General features: G+C 36.0%; 1 protein-coding gene across 3 annotated transcripts; it reads left to right on the forward strand.

Annotated features, from left to right (window-relative positions):
* The first annotated feature begins 10358 nt into the window (after positions 1 to 10358).
* On the forward strand, positions 10359 to 21903 carry LOC310735446 (uncharacterized protein). 3 transcript variants are annotated; one of them, XM_083558216.1, is made up of 3 exons: positions 11485 to 11525; positions 13349 to 13390; positions 19463 to 21903. In XM_083558216.1, the coding sequence occupies exon 3, from the start codon at positions 19564 to 19566 to the stop codon at positions 20350 to 20352; it is 789 nt and encodes a 262-aa protein (XP_083414342.1). In that variant the 5' UTR covers positions 11485 to 11525; positions 13349 to 13390; positions 19463 to 19563; the 3' UTR covers positions 20353 to 21903. The 3 variants fall into 3 exon arrangements, 2 of the variants coding, with proteins under 2 accessions (XP_083414341.1, XP_083414342.1); XR_014536291.1 differs by lacking the exon at positions 11485 to 11525 and having other exon boundaries at positions 13159 to 13390; positions 19463 to 21042; positions 21169 to 21903; XM_083558215.1 differs by lacking the exons at positions 11485 to 11525; positions 13349 to 13390 and adding an exon at positions 10359 to 10623.
* Positions 21904 to 27840: the final 5937 nt, after the last annotated feature.

Genomic DNA, 27840 nt, shown 5'->3' on the forward strand with positions numbered 1-27840 from the left:
TTAACTAGCTTTTTCACATGTACTTTACTGAAGTATTTCCAGTTGAGGAGACTTTTACTTTTACTTCTAATACATTTCAAAGTTTAATATCAAACTTTTTACTCAACAACATGTCTGATGGTTACTATTTTGTAGACTTAAATCGAAAACTATCCAGTTTAATGCAAGTAAATTATAGGGTGTCACAAGGTTCAGCTCTGGGACCCCTGCTTTTCACAATATACATGCTTCCCTTGGGATATATTATTAGAAGGCATGGGATTAGCTTCCACTATTATGCTGATGATACCCAGTTATATATCTCATCAAAACCAGACAATACAGCTCAATTGACTCAGATAACTGAGTGTGTCAAAGAATGAAAATTGGATGACTCATAAGTTTCAATTATTAATTTCTGATAAGATGGAGATTTTGCTCATCTGCCCAAAAACCAGTGCACAGAAGCACCAGCATTTCAACTTGCAAATAGAAGGATGTACTATAACTACTAGTTCAACAGTAAAAGACCTGGGAGCTATTTCAGACAGCAACTTGTCTATTAAATATCATATCAACAAACATAAACAAAAACAGCCTTCTTTCACCTTAGAAATATTGCTAAGCTAAGAAACATGTTGTCTATATCTGCAGAAAAGCTCGTCCATGCATTCATGACCTCCAAACTGGACTATTGTAATGCATTACTGGGTGGCTGCATCACTAATAAACAAGCTACAGTTTGTCCAAAATGCAGCAGCCAGAGTTCTCACAAGGTCGAATATGATCATATAACCCCAATCTTCAATCAATCATCACCCTCATCCCTGAGGGAACGAGAGCTGCATCAAAACGCTTTGGGAACACCTCCGCGTTGTTCATGCTCTGAATCATGTGTAAAATCTGGCCAATAGACAGTCATGACATTATTGGCGGGCAACGTCGCGTAAACCAGGAAGCTACAAAATGGGAGTGCGATGGGAGCGACATCAGCTTCTGGAAAGGAGAAGGTAAGCGTTTCAGGGATGCAGGAAGTTTGGTGCGTTGACGCAGCTCTTTTTCCCTTAGGGAACTAGGGTTACATACGTAACCTAGTGACGTTCCCTTCCGGGTACTTGAGCTGCGTCGAAACGCTTTGGGAACGAGTGTCCAATTCATACGCCATACTGACTAGTCCCAGCCTAGTGTGCTACGACTTTCTCCACGGACTGGTCCTGTGGAGGTATGTGTCCAGTGCTCGCAGTCACCGTCGATTTAGCTTCCTCTGGCTAGGGGCTAGGAAAGGAAGAGGGCAGAATGCCTGCAAAACGATAGGTCATGAGGGGGGCACAGGCACCTTAGGCATGTACCCTGGTCTTGGGTACAGGATAGCACTGGCCATGCCAGGGGCAAACTCCAGAAGAGACAAGGCCAAAGAAAGAGCCTGTAGATCCCCGATTCTCTTAAGTGAGTATTTTGGAGAAGAGCGGTCTTGACTTCCAGATACATAAGGGCCAAGTCAGCCAATGGATCGAAGGGGGGCTCAGATAGAGTCCCACACAGGCACTCTGGGATGTGTCCCGAGCCTAACCCTCTGGGTGCCGTGCAGGAAACACGTCACCAGGGGGTGTTTCCCCAGCGACTGACCTGCTGGCGGGGTACAATAAGCCGCGATACCGGACACGTAAACCTTCAGGGTTGACGGAGCTAATCCTGCGGCAAACTGTTCTGCAGAAACTCCAGAACTGAACCAACTGGGCAGTTGACTGGATCCAGCTGGTGGTGCTCACACCACGTAGTGAACAGATGCCATTTAGTGGCATACAACCATACAATGGCGGGGTGTCCGCAAACCAAGATCTGCCCGGCCACTAAGGAGGAGATGAGCTTCATCCTGGCGGATTCTCTCCAGAACTTTTGGGAGCAGCACGATAGGAGAAAAGGCATACAGACGTAGCCTCGGCCACATCTGCACAATGGCGTCCAGCCCCCTGCAAAGTGCAAAGTCTCCTGAGTCGCAAACAGATTCACCTGGGCTCTGTAAAATCTCTGCCATATCTGCTCCACCACCTCGGGGTGGAGCCTCCATTCCCCAGAGGCCCTTACCTCGAAAGGATGTCTGCTCTCCAGTTCAACCGGCCTGGGATGTAAACCGCTCTCAACGAGAGGAGTCTTCCCAGGGACCATAGGAGGATTTTAGGAAGTGGTAGCTTAGTAGTTAAGACATTGGTTCTGCTCAGAAAGTCATGAGTTCAAATCCTGGTATGACAAAGCTGCCAGTGCTGGGCTCCTGACCAAAGCCCATAATCCTGATATGCTCGGTCATATAAAAGAGATAACGGTAAGTCTGTCTGCCAAATCCCATAACTATATATTTTATGGGAAACAATAAAATTCAAAGAACAAAGATCCCACTCACCCAGACCTTTATTAAGAATCTAAGCTTGGCTTAATATCTTAAATTATCTCCAATAATCATCAGATGAAGATAAAAATTTAACAAATCATGTCTATGATAGTCACACGTGCCCCACTAAGAGTATCTCCACAAACAGAAAATAGATTTATAAAGTATGGAACAAATGACATAAGTGTTTAGTCACATATTTTATGAGCACTATTTTCTAGCCTATAACATGTACTTTGTTTAGATCTTTATTAAGAATCTAAGCTTGGCTTAATATTTTAAATTATCTCCAATAATCATCAGATGAAGATAAATATTAACAAATCATGTCTATCATAGTCACACGTGCCCCACTAAGAGTATCTCCACAAACAAAAAAATAGATTTATAAAGTATGGAACAAATGACATAAGTGTTTAGTCACATATTTTAAGTACAGTAAGACTCAGACAGTGAGTCATAACCAACCATAACACCAAGGCAGCAAAACAATTTCCTCTTTCAGTCAAGCTCCTGACGGGTGCATCCAACTCCAGTCAATGCTGACTCACCTTGATGGTTCTACGAGGATGTTGACCGTTTGTGGAGTGGGATTTATTGTCCTTTAAAGCACATTAAATGAAAATAGATTCAAGTGTGAAAGAAAATTTTATGAGCTGCTTCCTAAACCAACTTTACATGATCTTGTGTTCTTTGGAACACAGAGAGAATAAGGGAGGAGCTTCTTCCAGCAGCCAATTTGGACCCTTAACCTTGGTGGAGAACTTGAGCCAGGCCACATATGCACAACATCCACAATCGCAACCTGCTTTTTGCACAAACACACATAAATAGTAATTATAGCACTTTCTATCCATATAGTGTTTCTGCCTCTGAAAAACAACTGCTGCCGCATATATATTCTCTATATTATATGCTTTTAATTCAATTTCTATTTTTATCGTAACTTCTCATTTATTTCAATGCAATGCATATTTTATTTTATTGTATATTCTGTTCTATTCTTTATTTTGTTTTTATTTTTTACATTAAAATTTTTATTTTTTCCAGATTATGTCATGGACTAGTGATAAAAATATTTCACTGCATGTCATAGTGTGTATGATTATTATGATTATTACGTTACACATTAAATTTAATTTTACAAATTGAATTGTTGCCTGTCATTGAACTGGGAAGGGTTATAAGGCCATCTTCAAATGTTTTGAAAATCAGCATTCTATAGTAAGAAGGATTGACACTTCCCAGAAGCCTTAGTGTCTCAACAAGGTCTGTCCCGGTTCTAGCCATTTAATGCTCAGAGCCATAAAGAAAATCCAAAAGCTATATATTTGGCCTACAGGAATCGGTAGGTACATTAATTTTAATGTTTACAACACCACAAACAAAAACAAATTCAAAGTATGTCCTTTTGGGATAGGTGGCAAGCAAAATATTGGATATTCTATAAATATAAATAATTAAGGCTTAGATTTCCAAAATTGCTGAACAATCTACAAAAGTACTAGAACAATATCATTTGAACTGATAAGTTGTATATGTTTGATCATCATGCACAGCACCATGTTCTGTGAAAACTGATAACAACAAGTTTATTGACTTTGCATGATATCATCAAAACAAATTTCTATAACAAAATTTTTGAAAAACACTCCAGAAATTATACAGATATGTGATACAAATAATAATCAAGAACTTGGAGAATTAATGTGTAATTAATATTAACAGTCCACAGACTATCCAGATGAGTATAAGTTCTCTTTTAGGTCTGGTTCCTCTAATGTTTTCCTCCTCATGCCATTTCAGGGTATTTTTTCTTTATTCTTTATTATTTTTTTCTTGCCACAGTTGCCAATGGCTCGCTCATTAGGGACAAACTTTATAAGAAATTATAAGAAATTTAAATTATATTAATATATTACCAATTATATGGAATTAAATTATACATTATTTTATACCTGCTTTATCTCTGCAAAGCAATAGTGGTGAATAAAGAAGATAAACCATATACTTGATTTAAAGTAGAGATAAAAATATGACTCCAGTAAAAATGAAAGTGCTGCCTTTTAACTTTCACTTGAGTAAAAGTACAAAAGTATTTGCCTTCAAATGTCAAAAAATTTTCCAAAGTACTATGATTCATTATGGCTATAACGTTCCTCTTATCATTTTTGTCACAAGACTCTTTGTTTAATCAATTCAGTGTCTGTTACTCTCAGCACACCAATCTATTAATAGAATGATATTAATGAGTCAAACACTGATTGATATCTATTCAAATGATCATGAGCCCCAAACCTTCTTTTCAACTACTTCAAAAAATTACACGAATAAGGCCACGGGTGTTGTTAGAGTGAGGAGATTCTTCCATCATTTATTCCTCTCTAAATGTTCTGCTTGCTGTTGAACTGACAGTGAACTGCATGTAAGCGGCACCCAAATCAAGTTCAAAACAGAGCACATGATTGGTGGCTTGCTGCATGCTTGACCAGTTACTTTTTCATCATCATGTAGATGATGTAAACGATGCTCTAGGATTATCATTTGTTGACTTATTAAACTCTTTTGGGGTTAAACAAAACGTCACCAGACCAACTCACCGTTTTAACCACACACTAGACGTAATAATATCCCACGGAGCAGACGTCACTGATATCGATATTTTACCTCAGAGTGATGACATCACAGACCATTACCTTATACTGTACACACTACCGGTAGAGCAGATTAGCCGTGTTTCACCACGTTATCGACTTGGTAGGACTATTGTTCCAACCACTAAGGACAGATTCATAAATAAGCTGCCTGATTTATCTCAATTTCACCCTAAACCTATAACTGATAATAATCTTGATGAAATAACTAAGAACATAAACCTTATCCTCACTAGCACATTAGACACCGTTGCCCCCATCCGGTTAAAAAAGGTTAGAGAACAAGCACCTGCACATTGGTATAATAGTCATACGCATGCCCTCAAGAGAACAGCCCGTAATCTGGAGAGAAAATGGAGGAAAACTAAATTGGAGGTATTTAGAATTGCGTATAAAGACAGTATGCTCAGCTACAAACAGGCGCTAAAAGCTGCTAGAGCTGAACACCTGAGCAAACTCATAGAAAATAACAAAAACAACCCCAGGTTCCTTTTCAGTACTGCAGCTAAACTAACTACAAATCAGGGCTCTAAAAATTGTGTTCCATTACAGTTTAGTAGTGAGGACTTTATGAATTTCTTCACTGAAAAAATAGATAACATTAGAAAAACAATTGTGGCAGTTCAACCTCTGACACCATCTCCTGAGACAGTGTTACCTTCAACTCCACAACTCCACTGTTTTACATGTATAGGACAGGAAGAGCTGTATAATGTTATTGCCAAAGCTAAATCGACAACATGTCAGTTAGATCCAATTCCTACTAAATTACTGAAGGAAGTGTTATATACAACTGGTGAACCTCTTCTGAATATTATTTACTCTTCACTATCGTTAGGACATGTCCCTAAATCCCTCAAGTTAGCAGTTATTAAGCCCCTCAATAAAAAACCTAATCTGGATCCAAACACGCTATCGAATTACAGACCAATTTCAAATCTCCCATTTATGTCTAAGATTTTAGAAAAGATTGTCGCTGCCCAGTTATGTTCCTACCTGCAAGAGAACAATATCTTTGAAGAATTTCAGTCAGGTTTTAGGCCCCATCATAGCACAGAAACTGCCCTAGTTAAATCACTAATGACCTGTTTTTAGCTTCAGACCAAGGCTTCATCTCGTTGTTGGTTCTACTATATCTTAGTGCTGCATTCGACACTATAGATTATGATCTCCTCCTAGATCGCTTACAAAATTACATCGGCATTCAGGGACAGGCATTAAGCTGGTTTAAATCCTACCTGTCCGATCGTTACCATTTCGTAGATTTAAATGGAGAGCTATCCAGGCTAATGCAAGTAAATTATGGCGTGCCGCAAGGTTCAGTTCTAGGACCCCTGCTCTTCACAATATACATGCTTCCGTTAGGAAATATTATTAGAAGGCATGGAATTAGCTTCCATTGTTATGCTGATGATACTCAGCTATATATCTCATCTAAACCAGGCGATACAGCTCAATTAACTCGGATAACTGAGTGTGTTAAGGAAATAAGAGATTGGATGACCCATAACTTTCTACTTTTAAATTCTATTAAGACTGAGATTTTGCTCATCGGCCCAAAAACTAGTATACAGAAGCTCCAGCAGCTCAACTTGCATTTAGACGGATGTTTTGTAACCACTAGTTCAACGGTAAAAGACCTGGGAGTTATTTTAGACAGCAACTTGTCTTTCAAATATTATATCAACCAAGTTACAAAAACAGCCTTCTTTCACCTTAGAAATATTTCAAAGTTAAGAAACATGTTGTCTATATCCGATGCAGAGAAGCTCGTCCATGCGTTTATGACCTCCAGAATAGACTACTGTAATGCATTTCTAGGTGAATGTCCTGCATCATTAATAAACAAGCTTCAGTTAGTCCAGAATGCAGCAGCCAGAGTTCTCACAAGGTCAAGAAAATATGATCACATAACCCTAATCCTATCGTCCCTACATTGGCTTCCTGTTAAGTTTCGAATCGACTACAAACTATTACTTCTCACTTATAAAGCACTAAATGGTTTGGCTCCTATGTTTCTATCCAGTCTTTTAACACGCTACAATCCGCCACGCTTCCTGAGATCTCAAAACTCTGGGCTTCTAGTAGTTCCTAGAATAGCAAAGTCCACTAAAGGTGGTAGAGCATTTTCACATTTAGCTCCCAAACTCTGGAATATACTCCGCTACATGTGTGGAGTTTGACATTGGACCTCCTGGAGTTTTTAAAGGCTCTGGCATGGAGAAGCTGATGCTGGATCTGTGATGATCACAAATGCTGAGCTTATAAAACTAGGAGCTACTAACCATATAGACTGAATAAGACTGCAGAAAGAACATCACTTATAATCTTTAGTAATCATGTTAGTTCTCACTCTCCAGTGTTCTGTATTGTTGAAAGATTTATGATCAAACTCTTGATGTCACCCAAATGAGGATGGGTTTCCCTTTTGAGTCTGGTTCCTCTCAAGGTTTCTTCCTCATAACATCTAAGGGAGTTTTTCCTTGCCACAGTCGCCACGGCTTGCTCATCAGGGACAAATTCACACCATTCACCTTAACTGTTGATTTGTGTAAAGCTGCTTTAAGACAATGTCTGTTGTGAAAAGCGCTATACAAATAAACTTGACTTGACTTGACTTTTTATCCACTCATAAATTAAAAAAAAATAAAAAAAAAAACGACTGATTTCCCAAGACTGTAAGTAAAAAGGACTATATTTAACTTTGAAATGTAGTGAAATTAAAATAAAAATGTTCCCAATGGAAATACTTGAGTAAACTACTGATACTCGAGAAGCCTACTTAAGTACAGTCACGGATTACATTTGCTTTGTTACTAAAGCCACTGTGCTAATTAAGACCTTCAACGCTGCAAAAAATATTCTGTCCCCTTCCCCATATTTTTTCCTCGATACCTCGATACAATCCTGTCTTTGAGGTCCACAGACAATTCCTTGTACTTCATGGCTTGGTTTCTGCTCTGACATGTATTGTTAACTGTAGGACAACATATAGACAGGTGTGTGCGCTTCCAAATCATGTCCAATCAACTAAATTTACCACAGGTGGATCAAGTTGCAAAAACATCTCAAGGATGATCAGTAGAAACAGGATGCACCTGAGCTCAATTTTGAGTGTCATAACAATAGCTGTAATACTTATGTACAATTTTTATCTGTATAGCGCTTTTAATAATAGATATTGTCCCAAAGCAGCTTTACAGAAATAAATAGTTTATAAATATATAATTTTTAAATTTTAAATCAGCCTATATTTGTTTTCTTCTCTTATAAGTTTATACCTAAGAGCGAGCCAGTGGCGACTTTGGCAAAAGGAAAAAGTCCCTGAGATTGTATGAAGAAGCAGATTCATAAAGAGAACCCATCATATTCTGGGTGACACCGAATTTCCATTCATTACAGTTCCATCATTGCTGCGGTTATCAACTGTTCAACTCTCAAAATATCAACTGATGAACACTTGAATGCAGACACTGTTCATGGTGATTGTATCTCTAAGCCATTATAGAAGACGGTTTATATTAAATACTTACAGGGACAAACTTACTTATAAAGAACATATTCACTTTTAATCACCACATTATCTGTGTAAAGCTGCTTTGAGACAATGTTCATTGTTAAAAACGCTATACAAATAAAAATGATTTGAAAATTGAATTGAATTGAAATACAGTCCAGATCCATTTTCATGGTTTGTAAGTTAAGCTCAGTGTATGGACTTCTTGATTATTAAGAGGGTTCATGGGGAACCATCTTCATCAGCAGCGAGCATAGTCTCCAGTTGAAAAGAACTCCATCCAGAGGTAAGGCATTAGAGAAATCAGGCAGGTCCAGAAAGAAAAAAAAGGGACCTGGTACAGGATCACTGGGTGAATAGGGTGAAAGAAAAACATGCATTGTGCATCGCTCATATTACATAAACATATCGATATACAATTACAAATACAGGTTGTAGTTTAAAGACTAAAATAATCCTATAAACAGTTTTAATTTGTATAACTCTTTATTTTAAGATTTAAGAAAAATAATCTGGTCCTTATAAGGTCTTAGAATAAGGCGAACACAACCTCAGATTATCAAGACATGTCATATAAAATGGTGCCACTATTTATTTTTACAAAAAACAAACCAAAATAGAGAAACCATTTGCAAAAAAAACTCAAAAGTTACATCTCAGACGCTTTAGCCTCAGTTAGAACATTAAATGTTAAAGTTAGAAGAAAGTTTCAAGAGTCAAGAATACACCATAGGTTGTTCATCTGAAGTTCTGACTCTGAGACCTGCTAAGAACATGAAGATTTTTATTATGTCCTTTATACATAAAATCCATAGAATTGAAAGAGGGTATATTTTCTCTTTCACATGATTCTCCATCATTAAGATTTATATATTAAATTATATTTATATCATATTCTAGCCTGAGCATAGCTGATTTTTTTGCGTCAGCTTCCTATTTAATGCTGATCACCCCTCCTCTTACATAAAGCCACATGTATTAAGTCGTTATTTCTGTTGTCAGGGGGTAAAAATAGCTTTGGCAGTTCAGCTACGTTGAACTGCCCCAATTCGCCTCATGTCCCAGTATATCTAAATTCAATCTATATGCTATATAATACATATGCATGTACAGTATAATATGAATAATGTAGTAATGGAACGCCATCTCAGCCACAAGTCCTTCTGGCTTTATATACACTCTAGCACTTCCTACAAGTGTATGCATACATAAGACGTAATTAGATTATATAAGCCGTTGAATAGAATAATAGAGTGGCATTTTTGTCTCTAGAGGGCATACTATCCACACAAAAGGTGCAACATTTAACCACATTGTGCAAATTTTTAAGTTTGGTCATACAAACAAAGCAATAGTCATTGTGTGGGGAATTTGGTCAAAATGTGCCTTTTCGAACAAGTTGCATATTAGAGTACGTTACAAAAATCTGTTGACAAAAAGACAGAAGATGAAATACAGCGCAAGAACTTTTGCCTTTAATATTAAGCTAATTGTGTATCAAGAAAAATGTTTTAAAAAGTACAACAAAAAAAAAAAAAGCGAATAATATATGGAATATTATATAAGAATATATATATATATATATATATATATATATATATATATATATATATATATATATATATATATATATATATATATATATATATATATTTGCATCAACATTTAATGAAGAATGTAAATGTTCATTAGTAGACATGATGCGCCTTATACCCTTTACCCTCCTTTTGTGGCCTTTTCTCACACACGCACACACACGCGCACAACACACACACACACACACACACACACACATACACACACAAACAGAGACGAAGTTTAAGCCATTTGAGCTGATTGTTCTGGAGACGTTGAGTGTTACAAGGGCCTGTGGGTTGCATTAATATCATTTAAGAGGCGGATAGGCAGTAATAAAGCCGACAAAGCCACATGCTAGCAAGCTGATTAACACTCTATTAGAAGCAGCACGCAGTTCACATTCTGAAGAGAGGGTGCAGGAGCAGTGACAACTGGCATTAGTTGGCTGAAGAACATCCACAACCTTAGTTTTAATGTTTGCAACAAAATTTTTGTTTTGCACATAAAAGGTAAGAGGCCAATTTATAATATATATTATGTTATATTATATTATATTATATATATATATATATATATATATATATATATATATATATATATATATATATATATATATATATATATGTGTGTGTGTGTGTGTGTGTGTGTATGTGTGTGTGTCTGTGTGTCTACATGTATACGCTTACATATTCATATTTGCATTCAGATGATAAAAAATTACACTTTTTCCGAATATTATCCATTTGAAAATAACTACTAAGATTCATGTAGATGATGTGATTATGCTCTACTCTGTAATAATGATAATACTATAAATAGTACATCTGGTTTATAGATTTGAAAACTGCCATTCATTGGTCTTCTAAGTATTTCTATTTCTATTGTATAGAAGAATGATTCAAAAATAGTGTTAAAGATTTTAATACAAAAAAAAAGACAAAAAGTCATACTAAGAACCGATATTGTCCTTGCTGATTTGTTTTCTTCATCTTTTTTTTTTTTTTAAGTTATATAAAAAAATTATTGAGAGCCTATGAAATAATGTCTGGATGTATTTTCCATTGTTTTACATTAAACACGCCTTTTCATTGTGCATCTTCCTATACTTTAAACATTTGCAAACCTCAAACCCTCTTTTTGCTACTCGCACCCGTGTTTCTAATCAGAGGCATTTATCAAGGCACCATCTAAACACCAAATGTGCAAAAAATGCAAATGAACAAACAGCCAAATCAAAAAACCTGAAACGTTTTCTTTCTTTCTTTTTTACCGCATCGCAAAAGATTTTTTCAAACACACTTTCATAAAATAACAACTGTCGTCTCACATAACTGTCCACAAACCAATAATCAATACGCAACCACTCCTGACACACTTTCAAGGAAAAATGGCATCAACATCACCTTTCTAGGTACAGATCTAATTTTTTTGTTGTTTTTGTATGTTTTTGCTTAAACCTATTAGAATATTGTGTGTTGTCTCAACATACCAAATGCTATGTTTTGTGCTTAAAACAAAAAAGATAGATGCGGAGAAAAAAGCTGCTGGTAGATGTCTCACGAAGTCATCGTCCTGACGGTTCCACGCAAAAGCTATCAAAGGCATTAAAACTAATTTTAATCAATAAAATGCAATATTGCGGTTGTGTTATTGATGAGTGTTTATTTGTAGGTTGTAAATGTGATTTGTTAAATTATATTATGTATAATTATAGTAAAACTGCATTAGAAATATAATATAGATATATACTACTAGTACTACTATTACTGGTAGAACTTCTAATAATATAATGAAATGTTGAATGAATATTAATTGGGAGAGCAGAAAAAGATAGCTTTGTGATATTGACTAGAATGTAGAGCTCATTATGGCTGAACAGGAAGGACAAAAAAGTGAAAGAGAGGAGAGAAAGGGCTCTTTTGAAGCTGGCACCATGTGGTAGAGATGATGGCAGCACAGGTGTATTTTTAGCAGTTCAGTGTGTGAGGTTTTCGGTTATAGTTTTGCATCTCCTTGTCAGCGTAAGAGCTTTTTTTTTTTTTTTTACTCAATCAAGTTGACTACAGGTGAGTAGAATAGTACAATAAAATCACATAGCCACCAGATTTTGCTTGCACCAGTACAATGATTTTCTCTACTTCTCTCTTATTACATCACTTTTATTAAAAATTCCTACATGCATTTCAGGTCCTGATACCAGTATCTACATTGTGGATCACCAGGCCAGGCTAATTGCCTCGACCTGGTCAGACCATAGAAGTCTGTGTTGTGCAATCGTACAAATGCCTGATATGTTCAGTTACGGATATGATATAAACCATGATACAACGATAATGATAGTTATAAGATTGAAAAGACTGAGACCAGTCGAACAGAATTCACATTTCTGCATAGATGCAATAGCATGCAAAACTATGACATCATGGAAATATGTGAAAAGTGTGAATGGTTATCAAGTAGATAGCATTCGTAGCAACAACCGAGCTGTTGCTGCTGCTGCAGCTGCAAAAAAAAAAACCTCAGGCCCCCACCGAACGACAAATCTTTTCACTAAAGAAAATATATAATTGATATCTTAATACGTGGAATATGAAATGCTTTCTATGATACGCTACAGATTGCTGGATGTAGAGCGATAAGACGGGTTATTGTGCCACTCTGCCATTGTAAGATGCCTGAGATGGAAAGTAGTAGCAGAACAAAAGCGAGACCCTGAAAACTATTCTTTGAAAGAATGCTGATCAAATCTATGAAAACACGAACAGTCCCGGAAAAACTGTGATTTGCCTCATCAGCTCACTCTTAGACTTAATCAGAAGATTCGTTATATAAATACGAGAACAGATTTTTTTTTTTTTTTTTTTTTTTGTGTAAATCAAGTAGTAAAACAGTAAATCAAGTAGATAAGAAAGTCATTCAAATAGTGGGTACAAACCATTTTATGGCTTTCATAACCACTTCAATCCCCTCCCCTCCCCATTTGTGCTACTAAATAAAGTGACTCATTTCGTGTGTAAGTGACACATAGGGGGGTTATTGCATTTTACTGTGGTTAGCAAGGCCCAGTTAAAAAGGAAACAAAGCTATCACATTTCTTTACCAAGTTTTAATGTTAATTACTGTAGGCTTTATTGACAGCAGGGTATGAGAACACGATGCATTTTTGCACTTGCAATGTTATTTGGCATTTCTGAACGAGAAGTACTCGATTTATATTTAATATTCATAAAACAGAGACTGAGACGGAGCTTCGTATTTCGGGGCCCCAACTGATTGGTGAATGGATTTATCTTTAGTTGGTTAAATTGGATGAATAGTATATGTGACATTTATAATCCTCAGCATTACAGCATCATTTTGATGCATTTGCCTTACACTGATTTTTGAGGATTTATTTTATCGTTAGATCATTTACTATTTTGAGGCACTTTGTATGTGGATCTTAAATAAACGTGCAGACATGTTAAGAGTACCTGAAAATCATAATTGTTTAAAAGTATAGATACCTTTAATATGCATTAAAATAAAATAAAATGAACAAATTTTGGTAGTGAATGGACAAAAAATCAAATCTTTAGACAAATTAATCATAGAAATAACAAATTTGAAACATTACAATCCAATTTAACATCTGTAATCTCTATATAATAATAAACAATGATTTTCTCTACACACACAGAGGTGTACAATGTAAAGTCCTACTCGAGTATAAGTAGAGATACCTTATTACAAAATTACTCCATTGCTACCAGTTAAAAGACATCGATTCCAGTAAGACGAGAAAAAGTCTTCAAGTACCTCATTTTCAACAGTACTTTTAAATTAGTATTTGTCTCATATTAAACGTAGGCTCGAAGATGCACTAGTACTTGACACCAAGACACACGTTAGTAAAAAGTAAAAAAAAAATTATTTGTGAGGTTCTATTTCCTGAAATACAAATCAGATTGTTCACCTCAACACTGCATTAACCAACAAAACAACAGCCTCTTTAACATGCCAGAATAAAACAGATAAAACAAGTGGGTAAAAAAAAAAGAGTAGTAAAGCAATCTTTCAAAAAGATATCTCAATTAACAAATACAATTACAGTGTGTCACATAGTAGAAGATACTATTCAACAGACAAATAAAATGAAAAAAATATATTTTTTCATTTTTTAAAGTGAAACCAAATATTCAGAGCTGATTGTAAGATGTAATTGGTAAAGTTTATTGTCAGTTCAAATATAGTGGAGTAAAAAGTAAAGTATATTAATTCATAAATGTAGTTGAGTAGAAATAAAAGTTGTCGACATACTCAGTAAAACTAGAAAGTAGTAAAAATTACTTAAGTACAGTAATGGTGTACATTTACTCAAATACTTTATACCAAGTAATTAAATATGAATACATTTTCTCTATTGAAAAGATATTCTGAATTTTACATGCACCTTTTGATATGTTTAAATATCTTAACATTCATTTTTCCACATTTAACAGATGCTTTTATTCATAAAGGGTTAAAGGCCTTGGTTCAGGGGCCCAGAACTGACAGCTTGGTGGTGCTTAGGTTTAAACGCACAACCTTTCGAGTCAAATTGCAACATCGTTGAGTTGTGTATTTGCATAATAAACCTTCAGACTAGTCCCGAACTAAAAGGAGGTTGAAGCTAAGAGGTTAAGGCATTGGACTATGGATCTGAAGGGCGTGGTTTCAGATCCCAGCCACACCAAGCTGCCACTCCTGGGCCCCTGAGCAAGGCTCTAAACCCACAGCTGCATGAGCTAAATGTAAGTTGCTCTGCATATGGACGTCTGCCAAATGCCATAAATGTAATGCAAATGTAACAAAAAAACGTTTGATTTAATAAGGAGATTGAAGAAAATCTTGTTGAAGCTCAGATTAAATGTGTGTGTGAGGGGGGTTGTTTGATGCACTGTTTGGTTTTAACTTGGGTTAAATACGGTCTGAACTTCAACAGCGCTGATCCATATCACACACATACACACACACACACACCACACCGCAGACTGTATGCCGAGCTGCATATCTCTGTAGGCTCTCCACAAGACTGATTTAATCAGCTTTAAACAATCTATTATCAAGCATTTGTCATGATTTCCATCGTTAGTAAAAGGGAACCTTTTCAGGAGGTGATATGAGCATTACATTAAAGTCCTGCTTAAAATGCCCCATATAACACTTTGTCTTGTCACAGGTTTATTTTAGGGGATTTATAATCATTTATGTAGAGCTGTAAAGATGCAAAGTGAAAGGCTTGGAAGGAAGTGGAAGAAAGGTTGCCAGATTTATTTTATTTTTTTATTTTTTTTATAAATTGGGGTATTTCAATTAAGTCAAATACCAATAAAAGAAAAAAAAAATTATTAACTAGCTAATTTTTATCAAACATGATTTTATATATAGCTTTTCAAACTATTTCAGTAACTATTTAATAAAAAATAAAAAATGTGTACATTAGTGCTGTTGTTATTCAAAGGTAATTTCTGTTTTCCAGAAATCTTTAGGTTTCCAGAAATAGATCCTTAGTTTATAAAAATAGCATGCTTACCCAATCTCAGTATCAGCATTTTCAAGGTTTATATTTGAATATATATATATATATATATATATATATTCATTCATTCATTCATTCATTCATTTTCTCCCGCTTATCCGTAATTCGGGTCGCGGGGGCAGCAGTCTAAGCAGGCCCCCGCCTTCGACTGCTGCCCAATCCTCACAGCACCGTCCCTTACGGTCCCTCCTGCAGGTGGTGAGCCCACGGGAAGTGTATATATATATATATATATATATATATATATATATATATATATATATATATATATATATATATATATATATATATATATATATATATATATATAAACATTTTATTGTATCTATATTAATAGTATATACACAGGGATTTGTACAGCAGATGTGCAACGTAGGTGAAACCCAATTATGAATAATAAGTTTAAAATCTGTTGTTTTATAATTACAATGTATGTAACCATTCTGTAGGGAGTATCAGTTGTTAGCACTTTATACCAGTCACAGTGCTGTAAAGTTTTGGGAAAATCATGAGGTACAAAGACTTAAACATCCTGATTAAAATGGCACATAGCATTTTATGTATCTCATTTTTAAAGAAAATACAGTGTCTGTCAAAAGTTTGGAAACACCTGCATGTTCTTTTTGTGCATATGCAACAAACTAGGTCATTTAACGGTAAGATTTCCTTTGACCAAAACAAATCTATAAATGTACACATGTTCAACTTTGTTTTTCATTGAATATCCTTCCTTAGCATGAATAACAGACTTATACACTCTTGGCATCTGGACAGTTTTTTATTTTTTTTATTTTTTTTAACATTTGAGGCCAGGCCTCTTGGAAAACGTACCGACGGTTTTTTTCAGTAGTTGGAGATTTCTTTCTGACCTTGCGATCCAGTTCACCCCATAGCAGTTCGATAGGATTTAGATAAAGTGATTGGGCAGGCAGTTCCATTATAGATATAGAAGTTGGTTCAATGAGCCACAGGAATTACGTGGTGTTGAAGTATGGAATGGTAGCCATGTTGGTTTAGTATTCCTTTCACCCAGAATAAGTGTTTGACCTTTCCTCCTTCAAAACACCCCAAAACCATTACGCTTACACTTCCATGTTTGACTGTGGGTGTGAATTTGCATCAACATTAACACATACCCTTACTTTACAACCGGATGTTTCATGACATCATGCCATCCAAATGCAGGCATTTAAATGATTATCATTCACACATAAAAAAAGAAAAAAAAGTGAACCAAGAGTAGTTTCTGTGAAAACATAAAAATACATTTCAGCGTAGTTTGTTACTTCCTCTTAGCAGTTTGTAATGTGTCTGGCTATGTTATTTAAATATTGTAAAGCTGTGGGTTAGCTTTTCAAAACCATGAGTAGCATGGCAACAACCTACCCAATAGCGTCCCATGCATGTCAATCATATTATATTACTTTGAGTTTAAACATTTCAGGAAATACATTTTAATAAGCAATAAAATTAATTATAATTTGTAAATTAATAAATTAAATTGAATGAACAAGTATAGGTGGTAAATGGACAACAAAAAAAATCTCTAAATAAGAAAATACTATGAATAGCATAAATCCAAGAAATTACAATCCACTTTAACATTTATTATCACTATATAATTCTATATAGAATTATCTATGATTTTCTTTAGACAGAGGTGTAAAGATCTGAAAAATTCATATTTGTGTAAAAGAATAGATACCTTACTGGATCACAAGAAACGTACTCCATTACAAGTTACAACTCACCAATTTTAACTAGAGTAAAGTGAACTTGAGTAATGTTACTTGACTAAGGTGACTTGACTTGACTTGACTTGACTTGACTTGACTTGACTTGATTTGACTTGACTTGACTTGACTTGACTTTACTTGACTTGAACAGAGGCTCAAAGATCCTCACCACCAAGACACATGTTAGTAAAAAAGCTAAAAACTGTTGATTTGTGAGTTTTTATTTCCTCAAATTGTACACTTCAATGAAATGAAATAAGGATCAAACAAGTCGTTAAATACAAAAAAAATACAGTCTTTTAAAAAGGGATCTTCAATTAACAAATACAATTGCAGTTTCATGTCACAAAGTAGAATAACAATTAATAATCAATAAGCAAATAAAATTTAAAAAATACATTATTTTTAGATTTAAAACCGAACATTCAGAGCTGACTGACAGATTGTAAAATGTAATTGCTAATGGTTGTATTAATTCAAATATAGTGGAGAACAAAATACAAATATTGAATCATAAATGTAGTTAAGTAGAAAGTAAATGTTAATATCTTTGATACTAGAAAATTGACATTTACTCGAATACTTTACACCACTGTTTACACAATTGTTTGCCAGACATGACTGGTGAACATTAGCTTGTGTTAATCTGATTCAGCTGTTTGTAACCCTGCCCAACAACAGGCAGATTGCTCTGACTGGATATTTCAACAGAAACACCTGCACACCTGTTTCATACGATGATTCAATCAGCGACTTATGAGGCAACCCAATGAAAATCACAATACAGATCAAAAGCTTCAGTGTTTATATGGAAAGTCTCTGGAGGTGGTAGCTCAGTGGTTAAGGCTCTGGGTTACTGATTGGCAGGTCGGGGTTTTATGGCCCAGTATTGCCAAGCTGCCACTCTTAGGGCCCTTGAGCAGGGCTCTTAACCCTCTACTCTGACTATAAGCTTCCCAACTATGGAGAAAGAATTTTACTGTTCTGTAAAGTACATAAAGCACATTACTTTCTTTCCTTTTTCTAAAGCTTGCACAGAATGGTGGAGACAAAAAAACAAACAAATCCAGCAACGTTCTATTTTGCGTGTTCTCGGTTAGAGAAAGGGTAGAACAAAATGACCAGATTGGTTTCATCTGTCTTGAAAATAAGAACTCGAATAACTCAGATAAGATTAACACAGAAAATCTTTACAATGCATTGAACCAAAATGACTATGGCCTGATGATGGCCTGCGACCCACTGCAGTCTGCAAACCCTCACTCGGTGTTCAGATGTTCATGTGTTTTTTTGCAGTTTTTACTCTGTATTCTGGAATTTTTTATTTTTTAGGAAATTTTTAAATTGATGACGTTGGTGTGATACACCGAACATCTCTATACATTTTGCACATTCACAAGTCACGAGCCTGTTTCCGAGGTTTGAAGGTGAACCCAAGGGTGAACTATTTGGTTTAAAGATTCGGTTTGTGGTGCTTCTCGCTAGTTTGATGAACCCTATGAAAGCGAATTTGTGTTACATGCTTTCTTTTTAGCGAGACACAAGGCACAGTCTTCTCTCAGTTCCAAAATTAATACAATGTGCTAATGCTTTGAGAAAGGAAGGAAGTACGAAGCACCAACTTCCATTTCTCAAGGTGTGTGTGTGTGTGTGTGTGTGTGTGTGTGTGTGTGTGTGTGTGTGTGTGTGTGTGTGTGTGTGTGTGTGTGTGTGTGCAAACTTTTAAAAAGCCATGCCAACCTGTATTCACAGAAAAGCTGTAATTGTTGTGAGAATGATGTTCAGATGACTTATTATGCACTTTCTCAAACCACAAGGGGAGTTTCTTTCTTTCTGTCATTTTTTTCATTGCATTTCTTGTTGATCATGACAGACCGTTACGGGAAAATACAGGTTAGAGCTACCCTTATGAACCATACGGGCCCTTATAAAGGCTTTGGCAAATGCGATGGTCTTAATAGCGTTTTCTGCATCTGTAAATTTCACTGCTAACTCCTTATTTAGGACACATATATTGTGTAATTAACACAGTATGTTTTTGTGTTTTTTTAGGGTTACACACTGAGAAGTTGACCAAGCAGATGAACTGATGAACTGACAGATAGGAAGCACAGAAAACAGAAGAGTTCTTCAATCTGACATCCTTAGAAAGGATGCAGTCTGCGTTCTCATGTCCCAGGAGGGACGCTGAAAAGGAATCCGAGGAGCGATTACAAAGGGGTATTGGCTTGCGGCGCAAACGAGAGTTTACCCCCGAAGAGAAAAAGGACGCGTGCTACTGGGAAAAACGCCGCAAGAACAACGAGGCAGCCAAGCGCTCACGTGAGAAGCGACGAGCGAATGACTTCATGCTGGAGACTCGGCTAGTGGCGCTGAGCGAGGAAAATGCCGCTCTACGAGCTGAGCTACTGGCTTTGAACCTCCGATATGGTTTGCTAAGCTCAAACTGTCCTTATACCTCGCATCCGAGGAGCATCCTTCAGATGCGCTCATACTTTGCTCAAACGTCAAACAACTATCCAGACAGAGAGCTTTGGGAAAGGGACAAAATGGCCCCAGAGTCTTCACAATGGCCGGGATACCAGCAAGCATCCGAAGCCATAGCTGCTCATTACGGCTCAAACTTTGTCGCCACACACTCTTTTCCCATCAACAGGGCCTATTCATACATTCCCGATGTCCCTAGTTTTGTTCCCTCTACAAGCACACCTATGGTCTTAGCTCCTGTGTTCCCACCACTGCCTGCCTCTTTCCCTGAAATTCCAGTGTTAAATCCAGTGGGTCAGAGAACAGCGGTTCACAAGGAGGTCGAGCAGCAGCCGGCAGCCAATAGCAATTCCATGCTGCCTCACAAGCTAAGGCTAAAAGATCCAAGATCAGCAAAGAAAAAAGAAGACAAAATGGCACCTTCATCCCCTCTTTCAATATACGTATCCAGCTAAAGGAAAATGCTTGATGGTAATAATCAGTAATCATTGTAAACTGTATTTTACCATAAGAACAAGTAGATGTTCTCTCTCACTGTCTGTCAAACAACAGCATGTAAATGAATAGTGAATTGTGTGTATAAGTGTAAAAACATTTTTGTATTGTCCTGTCATTTCCTGGGTGTAATCCTTATGACTCTTAAGGCTCTCGATTAATTAAAACTCTGATCTGTGACTGTTTTATAACAACCAACTGATGGTGTTGCTATAAAAGAAGATATCAATATCTGGGTATCGTTTCTAAAAAGAACTGTGGCCATTTCTGTCTTCCACACACTGCCAGTTTCAGGTTTTTCTTTCATATTATTATTTAGTTCAAACCCAAAATCAAAACATGGAGTAGTTTCATTATTACCACTTTATTACATAAAGAAAACTTATTGGAACATTCTAGCTATAATATATTCAGGACAGCTTTAAATATTGACACTCTTAGTATTGTGCAAAAATCTTAGGCCAATCTTATGCTAGAAATGGTTTTATTACCATTCAGAATTACTTCTATGTCTCTTTAGGGAAATACAACCAGGAAATACAGGAAATTTGTAGGCGTGTTTGAAAAGGAATGGAAAAAACAGCATCTACTGTTTTCCAAAAACAAAATCAGGAACAAGGCTCTCTAAATGAACTAGAATCCTAATTAATGTCATTGCTAAGACCTGTATTTCTCCAATGTCAACAGGACTGAAAAAGATGTATTCCAACAGGTTTGTGGAAGGGCATTAAATGAGTTTAATTAATTGGAAGTTTGATTATAAGATCATCTTTCAGTCACATCATTCCGATTCAATTCAATTGATGTTTATTTGTAGAGCATTCTTAACAATGGACATTGTCTCAAAGCACACATAAACCTGTTTTAAAGTTGTATAAAATAATGTATAATTTTGGTGCCTATTAGTTTGTTCCACCTCTAATGTAAAAAAACAGAATTTGACAGACATAAAGTTATACTTTTGCATCAGCAAGGCCACTCGTCACCACAAAGACTTCTGTACAGTAACATCCAAACTGTTTAGTTTTTAGTTTAGTTTTTTAGTTAAAACTACCACAAATGAATCTTTTGGCTATATGATTAATTTCTATAAAGAGAGCTCATGTAGCGTAGCATTAAGATTTGGCTAGGACCAATTTGTAATATTTATATTTCCTTCATCTGAAAAACTATTTGGTATCATTTTGGGTTTTCTCTGGCATTAAAAATAATTTAATTGCTTATGAAAGTCCAGGGTCCAGGGTTCTAACTGATATTTTAGGCAGCTTTAGAACTCAAAGTTTTAGACAGCAAGTTGCAAGTCAAGAGTAAGACAAAGTGAACCATTTATCATCTACTGGAGATCAGCTGTGGATTTTTATTCTTCATTCCAAAAAGTTGCTTGACATTTGAATGAACAGAAATGTCTCTGTTTTTCCCAGTCGTATTTTAGATTTTTTTGTTCTTGATTCACACCAAATGAGTGCCTTTTGTTGGTCTGAAATCTTTAATAAATGTGCAAAAAAATACAATCTATGTGACTCCTGGTATTAACTGCAGGAAACTTAAAACACGAGTAAAGAGATGCAAGCATTTATCCGAGCCAACAAAAGTGGGGCAGATGGTTTTATGTTCTAGTGTGCATTTGAGTTATTCCTCTTATCTTTACTTGAATTTTGGGTCTTTTTTTACAGACTTGCCTATGAGGAAGTTAAGCTGAAGCAGTAGTTCTTGCTAGCAGTAATAAAGCAACAGGAATCAACAGGCTGTGTTGTGGTTTAATAGTGTTAACAGAGTGGCTACAAGTGAAGTTTCAGTGGCATGAAGAGGTGTGTGCGCTTTTGTGCATTTGTGTGTGGTGATAATAAGGGGGTCGTGGGGATGAGCAGGCATTTGCGAGGGGGTGGTGGGAGGTGGGGTTTCTCAGCAGTTATTAGTCACCAGCCACCACAACTTCATACTGCACACTAGCAAAAAAGCAGGCGGTCTCCACAAACTAAGGGTTCCCTAAAAAGGTATTTGATTTCCTGTGAAGGTGACTAATTCTTTCTTTATGATAATAAACAGGAGGTGTTGATTGAAAATGCAAACACGGATTAGAACTAGACCGCAGCCAGTAGTAGTAGAATACTGCAATTATTGACAAAATATTAATTGAAATAGGAAAAATATGGCCTTAAGTTTACTGGTTTTAAAAGTAACACTGTTCTGTAGTATATAGATAGCAATGCAAAAATAAGCAGATATAAATTAAATATTAGCAAGCTATAATGTGGATATAATTAAAAACTACTGTTACTCCCACTAAATTACAAAGGCCAGAAACCCCCAACTGTTAAGCTGAGCATTCAACTGGTGACATGACATAATGTATACAAATATATTCAACAACCTCAGTACAAAGTAAAATTGCCCAAACTATTCATGTGTGTAATTACAGCCTCAATAGCCAATGTTAGGCATCTGTAAGTTCATGAAGGCAGGACAGGGCAGATAGCGATGTTCAGCTTGCGCAGCAGTTCAATCAGCAGTGTCAATTTCTGTTCCAGATCATCAATAACTATTTCTATTATTAAATGTATCCCTAAATGTCCTTAATTCAGCAAGCCAGATGTGTCTATTGCAATAACTAAAACCCTGAGATGATATCAGGAAGAAACCTTGAGAGGATTTAGACTTAAAAGTGAAACAATCTTTTTTTTGAGTGATACTAAACATTCATTCATTATATATTTTTTTATTTATGTATCCAAAGACATCTTTATGATAACTAAGTTGTACTCTACACAGTCATTGTTTGGTGTCCATGTGGTGAACATCCTCAGCAGCAGCAGTTGGATTCCAATTGATAAGACCTTCATCCAGAAATTGGGCATCAGAATGGGTTAGTCAGGTTAGGAAAGCATAGGGGTTCCAGATCACTGGTATCCCAAGGACATGTGTAGCTCTACATGTGTAGCTCTACAGAGAGAGATGGGTAGGGGAAAATGTCAGGTAATGGTTAAGGAAAATGTGCAAGCAGATACTCTGGCAAGACAGCATTGCTAAAAAGAAAACCAAAAGGTAGTACACACTGTTATGTTATTAATGCCATGGGACAACTACTTGCTGCAGCTTCTAATGATTTATTATGTGCGCACACACATAACCCTGCACTCTACAGCAAGGTCCCTTAACCAGAAATGTCCGATATGCAACACCATACCGAACTATAGTTGTTATAACATCGCATTTCTCCCCCTTTAAAAGTAAATAACTTTTTTTTTTTAAATGTATTGTTCTATCAATTTGTTCTTATGCCAACAATTTCATAACATCACAACCAAAGCATCACTGCATTTTTACAAATAACTTTTTTTTAAACAGTCAACAGATTTCAATTCAAATTTGTTAACCTTCAATAAACCCTAACAGTGCGTTTCCTTTATCAGATCAGAGTCAGTGTGATCCACAGAACCGTTGTCAGCTTTGGTAGAAATACCAGACACATCTCGTTCATTGTTTGCAACTCAGGTTCTTGAACAGTCACTTGTGGTCTTAAATCCCATCTGTTCCTTCTAAAAATTGCACCAAGCTGAATTGCTTATGACCGTGGTACTAATTCGCTTTTAACACAACCTCCACGTTCCTGTTGCATTGTTTAGGATACAAACCCGATCTCCAGGCTTGAGTTTTTGCAGGGTCATTGCTTTCCTGACGGAGTTCTCTTTTTGTTTGTTTTTGAGTTGCTGTTTTGCTTCGCTGCAGGTATCAACAAGTCCTGACTGGTGTGAGATTTCACAATCTTTACAGAACTCCCCACCAGCCAGTTGGACCTAGGGTAGTTTGGGCTTGATGTGGTGTGTTGAAATCCCCACTCTTTAGCGAAGACATCAAACTTTCTACGGCAAAAATGTGGCCATTATCAGAAAACACTTCGCAGGGAACTCCACGTCTTGCAAAGACTGTCTTCAGAAAAGAAATGACAGCTTGGCTCGAAATCACCTGAAGTGTTGCAACTTCTTTGATAGTTGGAGAAATATTCAGTAAATACAATATGGCTCTTACCGTTGCAGTCAAACAGGTCTACCCCAAAATTTTGGTGTGGATGATCAGGCACTGAATGAGGCATGATTCTTGAAAGCTATTATATATGTCCAGTGCATTCTCACCTATCACATGCAGAAAGATTGATTGATTGATTGAAAGATTGAACTTCTCATAATCTCCACCCGCAGCACTGGCAGCAAAATTGCTTGATCTTAAAAAGTTTCCAGTTATCAGCAAGATTACCGACAAGCTGCCATAGGCATTGGTGGATTTTAACTTCTCCATAACAGGAAAACACTCGTTCTCTTACTTTGTTTCAACGATGTCATCAACTCTCCGGGGTTTGCCAATCCTTATTTCTGACACCATGTTATGTTATTAATGCCACAGGATAACGACTTGCTGGAAACACTATGGAATATAAAGTGGCCAGTCAACAAACCTGTGTGTGTGAAGACAACATCCAAACATCCTAGTTCATTCTAGTTTAAACATGAACTCTCTAGATCTTCTATTTCTCCTATGAAAAACCTATTAGCAAAACTAACTGACTAAACAAATATGCTTGCAAGCTAAACTTCAAGTCTGAAACTGAGTCTAAGTCAAAACAGTAGTTGAAAGTTTGTTTCATAACTGTGAGGCTTTTAAGAGAAAGCTCTGCCCTCTGCTGTAGCCTTTACTATTCAAGGTACCAACAAAACGCCTGCACCTTTAAACAAAATAGGAAAGGACATTATAGATGAAAATTTCTCTTCAAAACACTATTCTGCCCCATCTAGATTGCTTTACGCTATATCAGTTGTAGTAAACAAGCATATGTTAATAAATCGATAATTAATCCTGCATTTATACGAAAAGACCATGAACAACTGAGTGACATTTCAGCAAACTGTGGAAATGAGGAATTGAAAGTAGGTTGCTATTTAAGTGATATGTGCAGTCTATGTGTAATCTATAGATTGAAATCTTGACTTTAATTACAAATTAATCTATTCTGTTACACTATGCTCCACTACTCTATATACACTCCACTATTAACCAAGTGTAGGAATTCATGCTCAACCAATAATCTCTGCAGGAGTTAGTGCTCCACTGGTGGTCATTGTAGGAGTTACTCGTTCTGGTGGGTCAAATTAGTCCCGAAATAATTATAGTAAAATATTTTTTTATTTCTACTAGAATTTTTACTAGACCATTTACCAGTCTACTAATTTTTACTTGACTTTACAGTACTGTTTTAATAGTATTGACTTACTTCCTAAGTCCATTGTCCAATTTGATTGTACAATTTGCGCTTAATTTTTTTTTTTACACTTTTACACTTTATTACACATTTGTTATTTGTATGCACTTGTATGCATGAGGTGTAAGGAGGGCTCTGCCCCAACTTGCTTTACACTGTGTCTGTTGCAGTAAATAAGCATGCATACATTACGTGGTAAAGAGTTCTGCATTATGCAAAAAGATCATAAACAGTGTGTGACATTTCAACAAACAGTAACAATTTAAAGTAGGCTGTCACTTCAGTTATATATACAGTCTATTTATAATCTTCAGATAAATATCTTGACTTTAATTGCAAATAAACATATTATTATTATATTATTATGTATTATGCTCCACCACTGTGCATTGTAGGATTTACTGGTCCACCATTAGGAAGGTTAGGAGTTATCGCTTCTCCATTGACCAGTAAATGAGTAACTGCTTCACTAATAATCAGCATAACATTGAATGCTACAACTGAGAACATGGTAGGAGTTACTGCTCCACCAATGATTAGTGTAGGAGCTACTGTTTCACCAGTAACCAATGTAGGAGTTACTGCTCAAACAATCATCAATGTAAGAGTTACTACCCAAACCATGTACTAGTATTAAAGTAGAGATACACAATATAAAATATGACTCCAGTAAAAGTAAAAGTGCTGTAAATTTTAATTAGTGTAAAAGTACAAAAGTATTTGCCTTCAAATGTACTCCAAACAATATGATTTATTATAACTATAATGTTCCTATTATCATTTTTTATTGCTCGACTTCAGAGCCGGCTCAGAAGTTACTGCTCCACCAATGATTGGCGTAGTTTTCTCGACTCGTGTCAGTGCAGGTCGCTCCACCGGTGATCAGTTTAGAAGGTAATTGGTCCACCAATGTCAGGGCAGATGTTACTGCATCACCTATGACCACGTTAGAAATGAGTGGACCACTGGTGTAAGTGCACTAGTTACTGTTCTACAAATGTTAGAATGCTGCTGATGGTAGTGGCAGTGACACCCTCAACTGATCTTTACATTGATATGGCCTTGGTAAAATCAAGCCCAGTAATCCCTTTTCCAACCACCAGAGGCCAGTCTGACCGCAGAAAGGAGTAAAATAGACGGAATTAAAATAAATGAAAGAAATTGCAAAACATAAAATTGCTTGTTTTTTTTTTATTATTATTAATGCATTTATTAACATTTGTGATCATCAACATTTGAATAGTTTACATTTAAAAATATTTATAAAATAGTTTCAATTAAATTTATGTAATATTATTTTTTTTTTATTATTAAATTAAGTAATCAATTGGATTGGCACAAATCAAACTTATTAAATAAAACGTATTAAATGGAAATATTGTATTTAATAGTTTTCATTGGTTAGACCTCATTTGGGTAATACAGATATGTAAATATTGTAAGTGTGTGTGTGTGTGTGTGTGTGTGTGTGTGTGTGTGTGTGTGTGTTTTACATTTAATATTTAATTTTCTAAAGATATGTTGATGTCATTTCAGCAGACTTCAACAAATGTCTTCTTTTCTTCCTTCCTTCATTCATTTACTTTGTCGATATGTGGAATTGTCAGGATTTTCTCATTTTAAGAGAAATTCCTGAAGCTGAACATAAAACACCCAAGCATCCATAGCGCTAGCAGGAAGTGACTAGCGGCTAACACTAGCGCTATGGATTCTTTTTCATGCATGCGCAAAACTAATCGTATTTCCGGTACACCGTGACACTGCACTAACTATAGTTTCTATTTTATACCCCTGGCATTGTTGTGTATGTTTTCAAGTTTAATAATAATAAAAAGTGCAAGGCGGAGACGAAACAATCTTGTGGTCTGCCACTTAATATGTTCCTTAGGGATTTTTCAGATGTTCTTCACATAAAAAAGTTTGCAATCGGTATGCGTTACACAATTGTATTAAGGAACGGTTAAAGTTATTGTTAAATAAATTAATATTAAATTCATTTATTATTTAAATAAATAAATCTATTAGGGGCAAAACATGACTGTGGTGAGACCTGCGATGTTGTATGGTTTAGAGACAGTGGCATTCAGTAAAAGACAGGAGGTGGAGCTGGAGGTCTGGCTTCTCTGTCCAAGATTTTCGTCCTCTAAAGTGTGTCTTTTGGTCCTTCAGATGCAGATAGATGGATTATTCTGGACTT

Source organism: Silurus aristotelis (genome assembly GCF_946808225.1).
Source record: "Silurus aristotelis genome assembly, chromosome: 13".
In the NCBI taxonomy this organism is placed as follows: Eukaryota; Metazoa; Chordata; class Actinopteri; order Siluriformes; family Siluridae; genus Silurus; species Silurus aristotelis.

Coding starts and splice junctions, on each gene's coding strand:
- LOC310735446 (XM_083558215.1), top strand. CDS start 19,564: ATGCAGTCTGCGTTCTCATGTCCCAGGAGGGACGCTGAAAAGGAATCC.